Below are 14,383 nucleotides of genomic sequence, written 5' to 3' on the forward strand. Positions count from 1 at the left end.
TTTCTTCCTTCCACTTCTTCACCTTCTTTACTTATTTCAATCTTTCCAATCATTTCATATTCTTTCTTTTTTCTTCCTTGTTCCCCTTTCATCTTCACCAACATTTCTTTCATTTCCTTCACCACCTTCATCTGCACCATCCTTCTTCTATTTCTCTTCATTCTCTTTTCGCAGAATACTTTTCGCAAACAGACTTTACTACTCTATGAACAAACAAGACTCAACGTACTCTCAATTCCAAACAGTCAAGCTCAATTAATCATTTTACGAGCTTCACCGTCCATCTATCTAACTATCTATCTATCTAGTTGTTTTCTTTTTCCTTTTTTTAATAGACAAATATTCGTATATAATAAAAGAGAAATATCTATTGAAGTAAAAAATAAAAATAGGAAGGAAGGTATATTGTTTTCTTTCAATATTTATCTTACGATGTTCTCATTCGCATAGGTTTCTTTCTTTTCAGTTTATTCAATATTGAAATTAAATTTTTTGTCTTTTATCCATTGAATAATCAAAAATCAAAATAATTAAAACGATAATATACATATATACATACTATAAATAAATTTGATTCTATACGATCGTTGGAATGAGATAAGAAAAATAAAAAATAAAATAAAAAAGGGGAGGGGGCAAATAATTGGTATAGTTGTATGAATTTGAACGTCAGAGTGAAAAGTAGAGAATCGTCGGTTGATAATGGGTGCAGTTTATCAGTCCACCCCTAGCACACTGAAGTCCAGTTCGTTTCTTCCACACAAACACACATAAATACACACATATGCATATATATATATATATATATAAAACAACTACAAAAACGCTAGCAACTACAGGTTCAGTTTTCCGTATGAGAAAGGATGGTACGCAATGGTATAACCAATGTGTTGGTGGTGAACGTGCTTTCATTATACGAACGGCCTGCAAACAATAATCATGACACGTGGGATTGCCGGCAATGACAATGGAATTGATGATATATCGATTGCGCCCAACGACGATACCGTATAATTGTTTTACAACGGGTCGAAGCGCCGATAGAGCTTCGACCGTAGTAAAACCATTTCCGAAGCAGTTTGTGATAGGGACGCGTGGCACTGTCCCTATATACCCGGTGTACCAAATTTTTATTAACGTTTCTTCAAAACAATTCATTTCTAATATCATAATACTCATTATACGTATACAACGATATTCCAGCCATACATTGCTGTAGCTTTCTTATAAAATGTTGATTTTATATAATTCTAAACTATTTAGTAAATTACAACAACACATAAAAAAATACCAAAATTATAATAGAATACATAAAATAGTAATACACGAATAAATAGATAAAGTAAGATTATGTCGTGTGTAAATTGAAATAATTCAATTGAAATACAACGTCATCTATTGAAAACTTACAGTACCTAAAGACTTAGATAACCTCTAAATAATAAATCTTTAAATTATTAATAAGAAATATAATCAATTAAATATATACCAAATATATCAAGAATATAAATTACAAATACAGAAAGGGAGAGACAGAGAGAGAGAGAGAGAGAGAGAAAGGGGGAGATAAGATTTAGCCAAGGTTATCAAGAATGTTTACGAGTATGCGTATTAGGAATTATTAATGGCGAATCTCATAAGCGTAGCATAGAACAGTCATGTCATATACAGGCGTCTCGTGTGTGTTCTGTGTTAGGGTTGCGGGGTGTTTAGATGTTGCAGGATGTGGGGTGTAAGTGTAAATGTATATACGGGTTTAGGTTGGTAAGTGTGGGTGTGTCGTCACCCGTAGTCGGTGCGTTTCTAAGAACAGGTGGCGCCTAAAGGCCTCAGAGAGAGAGAGAGAGAGAGAGAGAGAGAGATTTGTAGTTTCATTAGGCAACGGCTGCTGCTTATGACGTCGGGGCCTGGTTGTCTACAACCACTTACATTGCTACTTACCTGCATCGTAAGTAACCTCTCTACCGATTCACCAGGCTTCCACAGTTACTATCCCTATATTGTAACACACCCAACACTATAACAAAAAACATTTATGCAGTGTCTGTGTGGGTATGTATATATATGTGTGGCTATGTTCTTGTACGGAGAGACACTTAACAGCAAAACAAAAAGCATATATATGTATATATGTACTTATACATATATGTGTGATATGCTTATGTGTGTTTGTGTATCACTTAGGTTTATATGTATACCCGCAAGCAATATACGTAACTTTATTACGACAAATTTATAGCTTATTTTCTTTGGATACTGTCACTGAACCTGTTCCAACCATAAAGTAGTTAACTTTATTGTTTAATTATGATTATTAATAAAAAAATGAGAAAACTTATATAATCGGAAAATGCAATTATTCGTTGTTCAATTTTTTATTTGATTTGTCTAAAAAGTTCGTATTAAATGCTGAATACTTTGTGTTAGTAAGGACGGAATATTTTATTACTAATGTGATTATTTTAATTCTAATCAGATTTAATAATTAAAAATAATGTTTTTTACATAATTTTCATGTAACAAGACTCAAAACAATAATATTATTTACATATATATTAACAAACATGTATATGTGACAATAATCCACGTACTGGGAATTTTTTATCAAACGCATATATGCGTCCATAGCATGTTTAATTATAAAAAGAAAAAAACAACAACAGGATAATTATCTTTTCACGGCGATTTAATAACAACAGTAGACGAAAGTTTTCACAGACAATTTTCTAGGATTCTGTAACACTAGAAGAAAAGTGGTAGATGAAGGTGTTGGGGATGAGAAGATAGGGGAAGGGGTAGGATAGACGGATTTCCAGACGGAATTACATCGAAGGCCTTGAAAAAGTGATAGCTTAGAAGTTTCTTCGTTCGTTGAAACCTCAAAATTGCCTTTTGAAAGAAAGAATCTTGAAAAGTTTTGCTCGACCGCTATTTCAAATACGAGTAAGAGTGAGAAAGATAGAGATATGTTTAAAGTTGAATAAAAAGAAAATGAAGAAAAAAAAAGAAAGAAGAAGAAGAAGAAGAAGAAGAAGAAGAAAAAAAGAAAAGGTTAGCGTACCAAATTGCAACGATGATCTCGAACGATACGACATTTTTCTCGCGTGTTCTCAAAGCTTTCGTCCCGGATGAAAAACTTTCTAACTATACATGCATGTATATATATATATATATAGATATATGTATGTATATATGTATGTGGGGGGTTAAAGTTGAGTCCCATCTCTCGTCGCATCTCGTATTCATGCATTCGCACCAAAAAGATGCAGATGGTTCGAGCAATAATATGTGCTCGAATGTGTTAAGGGGTAGGTTGGTAGGTAGTAGGAAGGTAGATAGGTGCAGCTGCATCGATTGTATGATTTTTCTCAGCTATTACGAATATAAAGGATGTTACTTTGTATGCTGCATCCTAAATGTCACGTGTAATATCAGATACTTCCGTTTTTTCATTGTTCTCTCTCTCTCTCTTTCTGATATTATTTTATAGACATATTTAATTCGTTGATTTAATATTTGATTTATTTTGATGAAAGAAAATGTATGTATTGGTCGTAAAAAAAAGATTGTTTTTGATATTTTATGATTAAAAAAATATTTTAAACACATATTGAATTAATTTATTTGGTATTAGTGTAATATTTTTAATGCTAAAATTTGTGTAAAGAGATATATTGTATTAGTTTGGGTTCTTCTTTGCTATTTAAATATAAGGTTTGATAAAAAATAGTTTTTATTATTAAAATATATATTAATTTATGAAATATTGTTTTATTGATGATTCTATATTCAAAACTCATTTCAGTTGTTTATATATCTACAATCTGTTCTTACTACCTAAACCTAACCTCACAAAACCAATTATTTCAACTACTTAAAAAGATATTTCCATTAACCTTACATTACAATAACTTAATCATTATATAATTAATAATAATAAATACATAACAATTATATTACAGTATAATTATAAATATGATAAAATAATCATATTTAAATAACAAATTTTAGTATACCCAAAAAATTGAAGAAATAAAAGTTCCAGTGAATCAATTATCAACAAAATAACTTTAGCATATCAACTAAAATACATATATCAAATAATTATATAATTAATAATAATAAGCATATACCAATTATATTACAGTATAATTATAAATATGATAAAATAATCATATTTAAATAACAAATTTTAGTATACCCAAAAAATTGAAGAAATAAAAGTTCCAGTGAATCAATTATCAACAAAATAACTTCAGCATATCAACTAGAATACATATATCAAAGATAGATATATTTAGATATATATATCAAAAATATGATCGAGAATAGTACGCGTGGTTAAACATCATAATAATCAACATGGCTAACAAGATGTCTCAGCGAGAGCAGAAGTAAAAAACATACCAATGACTCTTCTTCATCATCTTCTTCATCTTCTTGTCCCGTTGAATGGTTGCTTAATTTACGGTGGTATCTCGTACGTTACCGTATCTTTCGTTAAAAGAAGAAGCTCAAACTCGAAGTAAGCTTAGACTCGATATGTTCTTCTTCCTTCTTGGACCTCTTCCTCTCTTCATCATTCTTTCTTTTTCATTCTCAAGGGACAGAAAAAAGGTCTCGTCATCCTGCAGAAGGAGGTCCTGTGCTCGATCATCTCTCGCGACGGCTGTATAAATATCTACGAAGCTGCTTATAAAAGATACCCGTAATTGCGGCTGTGCCCAACACGCTGATGCTGAAAATCATCTTTCTCTTTTCTTTCTGCTTTCTATTTTCTTTTTATCTTTTTTCTTCTTCTTCTTCTTCTTCTTCTTCTTCTTACTTCAGTCGATACTTTACTCTTCAAACGAGAAGTTTCTTTGAACAGAAAGAGAGAAAGTGAGGTTAGGTTAACACCCATAGGGTGAGGTCACAGTAACGGGGTTGTGATTGCGTCACGTTTCATCAGAGATCCGCGGATCAGAAGCGTAAGCACGTACGTGCTGTCTAATGTAAGATGAACAAAAGGAAACAATAAATAAAAATAAAAAAAAAAAATAATAATAATAATAATGAAAAATATCTTTTCTCCTACGTTGCTATAATGATTGGATGCTGACTTGTCAAAAAAAAAAATAGATATTCACGGTTATTTCTCAAATTAGTTGAACGTTTGACATCTGCCTGTATAACAGGATTGATTACTTTCCCATTTATTTTTTTTTTTTTTTAATTTAACCTAATCGTGATGTTCTAAGGAGTATTTGGGTTTATCGGTTTTTAATTTTTAACAATAAAATCGAAAAATGCACAAAATTGGGGTTATGTCAAGATTCACATAGGTAGATGTCAACACATACCAAATACGTCGGTCAAACCCCCAAATATTAACTGTAACATATATATATATATAATAGTATATTATAATATTATAATAATATATATAATATTATATATTATATTAATTATTATAAATTATTATATATTATTATATAATATAATATATATATAATATTATATTATAATATATATATATATAATTAACTCACATACAGCAATATTAATAAAATTCAAATAAATAAATAAATTATACTATTAAAAAAAAAGAAATAAAATTAACAAACAAAAAAAGGAAGGAAGGAAGGAAGGAAGGAAGTAAGATAAAATTCTTTGGTAATTTCGTGCAGACGAATGCACCATAGAAAAGCATGGATAACGTTTGAAAGGAAAGGAAATAAGGTGGTGGGGGAAAATATTGGTGGTAGAATTGTGACGACGAGGGCAAAAGAAGGAGGGGGATAGCAAGAGCGAGTTAATTTCATAGCTGATCACCCCGGGTAATCCAAGCAGGGGCGCCGTCATTGATGCGGAAAACAAAGCTGCAGGGTGCTCACAAACTCAAACCCTACGAAGCTTTTCCGAGTCATACGTCATAAGTGCTTCCAAGCTAGATTCATCATCTTAGTCGAGCAGCTTCCATCCGAGGTTTATCCACTTTTTTCTACCCTCGACAAGAGCTTGACGGGAATCATTCCGCTCGAGGACGCGTTTATCCTGATTTTTTACAATATACAAATCTACATGTTCTTTATTTTTCTTTTCTTTTCTTGGTTAGTCATTTTACACAAAATAATCCAATTATTTTCAATACTTTTTTCCAAAGTATTATCAAATTTGAATTTAAAAATTTAACGCAAAGCACGTAAATCCCATAAAACAGAAGGAGAAATAAAAAAATGAACAGAGTGTCTGTGTGTGTGAGAGAGAGAGAGAGAGAAAGAATTTTAGCATGAACGTTGTAGTAGGAAAAAAGGAAAGAGAAAAATATAAAAGGCTGAGTACGTGGGGCGTGAGCAACGTACACACCACAGGACCCTAATGGTGTCTGCTTACGAGTTGATTTATTTATCGGAGTGGCAATACCACGACGAATCCACCCTAAGAGCAGCTAAGATTAGTGTTGTCCTTGTGTGTATCTTTCTCGCGGCTCTATGGACGCATAATAGACACGCGTGATAGACGAGTTAAAATGAGATAGAATGTATATACGTGTCAAATGGTGAGAACAAAAATGTATATTATAATATTCGAGCTTTTGAAACATTTTTTATTTCCTTAGGATAAGTCCCACTTTGATTTAAACATTATTTACAAATATTATTTTTTTGAAGAATTCATATAATGCAATATTTAAATAGATTTGACAATAATTTAGTAATATTATTTTAATATTAATTTAATATTATTATAAAACCTCAACTTTAAAATTAATTACCATATTTTTTTAACCATGCAAATGTGTACTTTGTAAAATTATTTACAAATATTATTTTCTAAGAAACATCGAAATATAATTCAATATTTAAATAGATTTGACAATTTTTACAAATAATTTAGTAATATTATTTGAATATTAATTTAATAATATTATACAACTTTAACTTTAAAATTAATTACCATATTTTAACCATAATTTAGTAATATTATTTGAATATTAATTTATTATTATTATAAAACCTCAACTTTAAAATTAATTTACCATATTTTTTTAACCATGCAAATGTGTACTTTGTAAAATTATTTACAAATATTATTTTCTACAAAAAATATCGAAATAATCCAATATTTAAATAGATTTAACAATTTTAAACAATAATTTAGTAATATTATTTGAATATTAATTTACTAATATTATAAAACTTTAACTTTAAAATTAATGATCATATTCTAACCATGCAACAAATGCGTACGTTGTAAAATTATTTATCAATAATTAATTAGCCATGCTCGATCATGCATACTTACATATTTAACATAAATGCGTGACGACATTAAGTGATATTATTGAATAAAAGATAATTGAAATAAAAATGACGAAGAAATACACGGATAATAAATAATTTTTCATTTCAACATCTTTGGTTGCATTTATTAAGCAACTTAGGTAGAATTTTTTTTTTCAAATCCGCGTATGTTGCAAAGTGTCAGGACGTCGATCACGTATTATCCACACTACACACTATGCGATAATCGTTCTTGGGAGCAAGCAAGCAAGCAAGCAAGCAAGCAAGCAAGCAAGCTACTCGGCATCAGAATCACGTTTCCTATAATCTCCGGTAATCTCATAAATAATGCGAGGACTACGTGCTATATGCTCGTTCACCACGTATGAAAGATAGAATTCTCGTGTACCTACATTAAGCTCTGTCTTCGCGAATTAATTTTATCAATTTTTGTTTTGTTTTGTTTTGTTTCCTTTTTCTTTTCTTTTTATTCATTATTATTATTATTATTATTATATTATTCGATCTCTCCAACATTTTCTCAATTCAAGAATTATTTGCAAAATTATCTTTCAAAATGATACTTCCAAATGTAATTTCGTGATTTGTAATTCGCTGATTAATACAGCAGATGGCGTTAACCACGGTGAATTTTTTAATGGCTGCCAAATATAACCTATACTAATCTTTGATATGAAAAATTTACTTGACGCCGAATATAACCGGCCTTAGCTACAAAAAGTCTAATCTATTTCAACGATTAAATGTAATATCATAATAAATAACATATATATATTATAAAAATACAAAAAAAAAATGTATTATAGTCGTACTAACTCAGAAGAGGTATTACAAAAAGAAAAAGGAAGATAAAAAAAAACTGTATATTTCAATTTATTTTTCAAGATCAACAATCCGGAGTAAATCTACGGATATGCAGTATTCCAATAACATCCGACAATGACTATGATAGTCTGACTTTTTTTTTTTTGTTATTTGGGAAAAGGTATTGGAAAAAAAAAAAGAAGAGAGAAGGAATGAAAGAAATGAAAAAAAAGCACACACAAAAAAAAAGAACAAGAGAACTCACAATCGATTCCGGGTACATACAAAAGCACGTGTACGTACATAGAAACCCGTACGGTACGATGACGTAGAGGATGCTGCCGAATGACCACCACGTCGTCCATATTCCCGGCTCGACCTCGATTTTCATTCTCTCTTTCTCTCTCTTTTTATTTCTATCTATATATATATGTATATCTGTCTTTTTCTCTCACACTCACATATACATTGGTTCAGTTTACAAGCGAGGGTGGGAAAGAAGAGAGAAAGAAGATGAGAGAAACGAGAGATCACCGTGCGAGTCGGATTGACCTCACGATTTGACGCTGTGCAAACTCGCTGGCCAATTATCCGCAGTTTCCCCTCTTTTTCGGATTTCATGCCCATTGTATAGGAACCCTCAATACCAGAGAACGAGCCATATCGTGTAGACCTAGTACACACACATACACACACAGTTAAAGGTTTATACAGCTTTTACTCTATGATATTCTATGTGAAACGAATTTTACCCCAAGAATATTACCTTATAGGATATTCAATAAAATATCATTCGCGATTATTATTGATTTTGTTCAAACGATTCATCGTTATTTAATAACTTATGTATATTTTATAATGTCTATTTTATTATTCAAGTATACAGTCACTTTCATCGTCACAAATTAAAACATTATAATTATTCTTAGGTTCAAAATGATGGAAATAGAAGAACAGTTTTAAAAATGTACATTTATTATGATAATGATTTTTATAAAAGTTGAAATATAAAGGACATTTGTTACAACAATCTAAACAACGAATACAAATTTTCTGACTGCAGTAAAACAATTTCAGACATGAAATTTCTTGACCAATTTGACCTCCCATACATTGTATAATTTAATTGTTTTCAGAATTTTTTGTTATGACACCATATATATCTATATATATTAATATATATCTGTGTACACGAGTAGACGATCATATGCATAAGCGAGGATCGCGTGGTTCATGAATAAAAGTGCTAGTAGACGGACATAGCACGAGGCATTAGCGAAATAACACGGCCGTTATAGCGAGTATGTTGAACACGCTCACCGGTTGTGTGAAATTTCATCTCTCCAACGTGCACGGTTACGAACGAAGAGTAAAACGAACAACTAGAAAGAGAGAAAAGGATAGGAGAAGGGGGTCCTGGATTGAGGATGGGGTTTAGGTGGGTGTTGGGGTGCTTAATTTTCATTTTGCGCATCCAACTCACCAACTCGCTTTTTGTCTCTCGAACAATCGCACGTTTACCTATAATTTTCGTGTGCTATAGTGTTCGTAACGCGAAATAATTTATAATCTGTAGACGTACTAGGTTCGTTCGTTCGTTCATTCGTTGGTTGGTTGGTTGGTTGGTTGGTTGGTTGGTTGGTTGGTTGGTACGTTCGTTCATTCGTTCGTTCGTTGAAAATTATGAGCTCGCAAAGGCGACCTTATCGCTTTAATTAATCGTTACGCTATTACCTCGGAAAAATGCTGATACACACTCGAGGTAATACGAATTATGGTTGGTTGGGTACACTTTGCTGGAGGTTAATAAGAAACATTTGATTTAGGCTTTGATGTTACCGTCTTTTTTATTCTATTATTTTTAATATTGTTTTCATGTAGTTCACACTTACTAATAATATTAAAAACAATAGTAACAATAAACTTATTTTATATTTATATTCTATTGAATATCGGGGATAAAGTTTCTTCGTATTTTTCTGTAATACTTTTAATCCTAACCTATAAATGTTTACCCCACGATTTTATAAATTCAAAAATTGAAATAAATTTCATCAAAGATTCACTCTTTCGCTATTTCAATTATTTTAAATAGGGAGAATAATATTTTCATACTTCTTCAATATGATTTAAAAACCTAACCTATAAACTTAACATTTCTTCGAAATATCTTTGTCTCAGACTTTATTTTACATTAAATTAAGACAATAATTTGAATACTCTAGAACCTAAAATTAATTTCATTTACAAAATATAAAAAAGAAAAAGAAAACTATTTTCACTTGTAGATTAAAAAAAAAAAAAAAAAAAAAACGAAAAAAATAAAAACATAATCCTCGAGTGAATCTATGACTACAAATTCACGTGTATCTACATGCTTACATCCACCATCACGATGTGTTCCATATTTCCGGAAGTGAAAAGGAACGAGGGTTAAAATTGCTATTGCGGGGAACCGTTAAGTGCACCAGGACATAAATTAACCTATGATATTACCAACTAGACACGAGAAAATATTATTCCAGCCGATGCGAAGTGAAAGAAGATTCGCACGGAAAAAGGAGGACCGGACTCTTCTGCCACTCGATAATAAAATGCTCTCTTTGTCCCTACCCCTCCCATTCCCTCCCCTATTCCCTTTTTATATATATATATATATATATAATACTTTCATTCTCGGAGTATAGTGCTTCCGTGTGACAGAAATCTTTTTCTTTATTTCTCTCTTTTGCTATTCGTTCTTACATGTCTCTTTCTTCCCTAGCCCCCACCCCCTTTACTCCCTCACCCTTTTCCCTTCTATATGTGTATATACGTAGGTACATATTGAAAGGATCTCGACAAGGAGTTCCGTGTCCTTGCAAGAAACGAGGGAATGACGTGAAACGTCGAAGGACTTTTCTTTACAGAAAAGACAAGACTTGTCTTTCTGAATTTTTTTTATGTATATGTATATTATGTTGTATATGTATAGTATATATATATATATATATATATGTATTGTACACATGTGTGTATTTTACATGGAAAAGATGAAGACCGTTTTCTCATATTTTTATATCTATTTTTTTGATTAGATCATCGTTTGGTTTGTTGAAATATTTTATTTAAATATATTATGTACTAGTGGGGTGCCCCGTACACAATCAGGCCCATTACCGGCATTTATTATCGGCCCATTACCGGCATTTATTATCGGCCCATTACCGGCATTTATTATCGGCCCATTACCGGCATTTATTATCGGCCCATTACCGGCAGTTATTATCGGCCCATTACCGGCATTAATTATCGGCCCATTACCGGCATTTATTATCGGCCCATTACCGGCATTTATTATCGGCCCATTACCGGCATTTATTATCGGCCCATTACCGGCATTTATTATCGGCCCATTACCGGCATTTATTATCGGCCCATTACCGGCATTTATTATCGGCCCATTACCGGCATTTATTATCGGCCCATTACCGGCATTTATTATCGGCCCATTACCGGCATTTATTATCGGCCCATTACCGGCATTAATTATCGGCCCATTACCGGCATTTATTATCGGCCCATTACCGGCATTTATTATCGGCCCATTACCGGCATTTATTATCGGCCCATTACCGGCAGTTATTATCGGCCCATTACCGGCATTAATTATCGGCCCATTACCGGCATTTATTATCGGCCCATTACCGGCATTTATTATCGGCCCATTACCGGCATTTATTATCGGCCCATTACCGGCATTTATTATCGGCCCATTACCGGCATTTATTATCGGCCCATTACCGGCATTTATTATCGGCCCATTACCGGCATTTATTATCGGCCCATTACCGGCATTTATTATCGGCCCATTACCGGCATTTATTATCGGCCCATTACCGGCATTTATTATCGGCCCATTAATGGTAGTTGATCATTGGCCGATTAATGGGCCCAGCAATGGGCCACGTTTTATTCAAATTATTAGCCCATTAACATCATCATAATTTAATAATCTATATATCATCATCTTCAGACAGTTATATATTTCTCTATGTCTGATCCCCCGAAAAATATACCTGACAATACGAAGGATTATACAGATTACAATAAAAAAAACTGCTTGAATAAACAATGAAAGAGAAAGGGATTGAACAAGATAAGAGTCGTCCGTGCGCGCCGAACGCTCAGGAAAGCGGTCCGAGGTAGTTACGTTCAGGCACCAAAAATGTAGTTAGAGACATCGGATCTTTTTGAAATTTTAACACAATATTTCTACATATATATACATTCGAAAAATGTAAAAAAAAAAAAAAAAATTTTTTTAAATTGCAGAGTAGAAGGTCCCCTTAAGAGTAGAATGAAAAAGAAAAAAGTAAAAAAGTCTGGTCAGATGAAAAACAGCACCCTTGTGCAGAATTCTCTTTGGGGGACGTACACACGTTGCTTGTTCGAATGGGACCAAGAAGAGAAAGAAAAAGAAAGATAGAAAGAGAAAACAAGCAATGGTACGTACTGTGCTATACATCGTAGAAAGAGAGGGAGAACGTAGTGGTGGATAAAGAGAATGAAGAGAAAGAAAGGAGGAGAAGCGGAGGTGGAGGTGGAGGTGGTGGTGGAGGAGGAGGAATGGCAAAACATGAACACGTCGACGTGTCGTAACGCATATTTTCTCGCGGCTCGGGTAATCATAAAACTCAAACCATACCATATAGCTGTTATATATAAAACTGAAGCGTACCATACTGCACTTTTCCAAGTGCATATACAAGCACATACAATGGACAAGTTCTCGCTTTGAATACAACGAGCTAGCTAGCTAGCTGCTAGGACGGCAATAAAGAGTTTTGATAAACGCACTGAACAAGCCAATGAACGCCTCCGTTACTGCACTGTAGTCTATTGCACTAACTCTCTGTCTGCTTTCTTCCTTTCTTCATTCATTCTTTCATTTCTTGGTAACCTGTTCCATTGATATTAACGATTACCAATATTGTCAATAATGTCAATAATTCTGTACCATTTATAATATTAAGTGTGTATAATCTTTTTAAGGGTTTCGTTGTTTTTTTATAAGGGATAGGTTATGATTGAGTAGTGATCTTTGTTTTGAATTTTTGATATACTATGTATGATTCTTGTTTTAGGGGTTTATATTTTTTTTGGTATGCAGTAAAAATCTGGTTATGTTTAATTAAAAGTTGGGTTATGTGTGAATTAAAAATAATTATTGATTATTGTTTTGGGGTTTTTTTTTTAATTCTTTAAATAATATTAAAAATATAATTTTATTATAAATATCTGTCAAGATAATTATTGCTTAGAAATCAACAAAAACTACTCGGACAATTTAATAAATGAAATATAATCCAATAATTCTAATACAAAACAAATAATAGTACAAGCTAATTAGCATTTAAAATCAACAATTATGAATAAATGAAATAAACAAAAACAACACGGATCTTTCCCAATAAAAACAAAAAAAGTATTCAAACTCACCAGTCCTATTTTCCTAGAACATAAAAAAATAAAAAACCTATCTCACGTTTTGATACTAAAATAAAACGAGTCTTAAAATAAAAAATAAAAAAAACCAACCGTAACAAAGTTTCTAAAAATACATACGTACCAAAATGAAAGAATAATCTCAAGCGGAATTCTTTTTTTTTTTTTTTGTTGCCCCAGCTAGACACAACGAGAGTGTTGGGGTGGTTTGAACGGAGTTGGTGGGTGTGAGGGTTGTACAGGACAACTCGATGACGCAAGAGAGGAATTAAAAAATTCCATATAACGATAAAGAAAACGAGTAGGAACGTTTTCGCAGTCGACTATGTTCGTCGTTCTATGCGTTTTCCTCTCTTGGCGCCGGCGTTGTACTCCTCCCTCTATTGCAACCGAACCTCACCCCCTCCTTTTCCCAACCCCTGACCCCAACCTCTTTCTCCTCCACCTACAACTCGAGCTCTTATACTGCTGCTCGTTGCGTTTGCAGCTCGTGACAATGCACCGGTGGCTTTTTCATTTGCCCGGGAAAAACGAATGAACGACAAACGGCGAGAACACGTCGCGTACATGAATACACGAGCGGCCGTTTATGCCGCTCATTCTCTCTCTCTCTCTCTCTCTCTCTCTCTCTCTCTCTCACATACACATATACACTCACTCTTTTGCAGTATCACTACGACTGCTGCTAGCACGTATTAAAACAAATCATTGCTCTCTACCGAATAATGTTCCATATACAGCAATGCCAGCATCCTATTTTCACGATCCGCTTCAAATGTAAATGATTTATTTCTTCGTATAATATA

The 14,383-nt window shown here is 32.7% G+C and overlaps 1 protein-coding gene across 1 annotated transcript in view; it reads left to right on the top strand.

The window, feature by feature from the left end:
* LOC149033551 (uncharacterized) overlaps positions 1–12,417 on the top strand; it is a 36,199-nt gene extending 23,782 nt beyond the window's left edge. Inside the window, exons 2-3 of the mRNA XM_089176831.1 lie at positions 11,168–11,710; positions 12,163–12,417. Of these exons, the coding sequence (XP_089032957.1) occupies positions 11,168–11,710; positions 12,163–12,207 (588 nt within the window). The 3' untranslated portion in view covers positions 12,208–12,417. The remainder of the gene's footprint in view (positions 1–11,167; positions 11,711–12,162) is intronic.
* Positions 12,418–14,383: the final 1,966 nt, after the last annotated feature.

Source organism: Polistes dominula, unplaced genomic scaffold, assembly GCF_049000335.1.
Source record: "Polistes dominula isolate Pdom_NZ unplaced genomic scaffold, Pdom_raw_medaka contig_32, whole genome shotgun sequence".
Taxonomy (NCBI): Eukaryota; Metazoa; Arthropoda; class Insecta; order Hymenoptera; family Vespidae; genus Polistes; species Polistes dominula.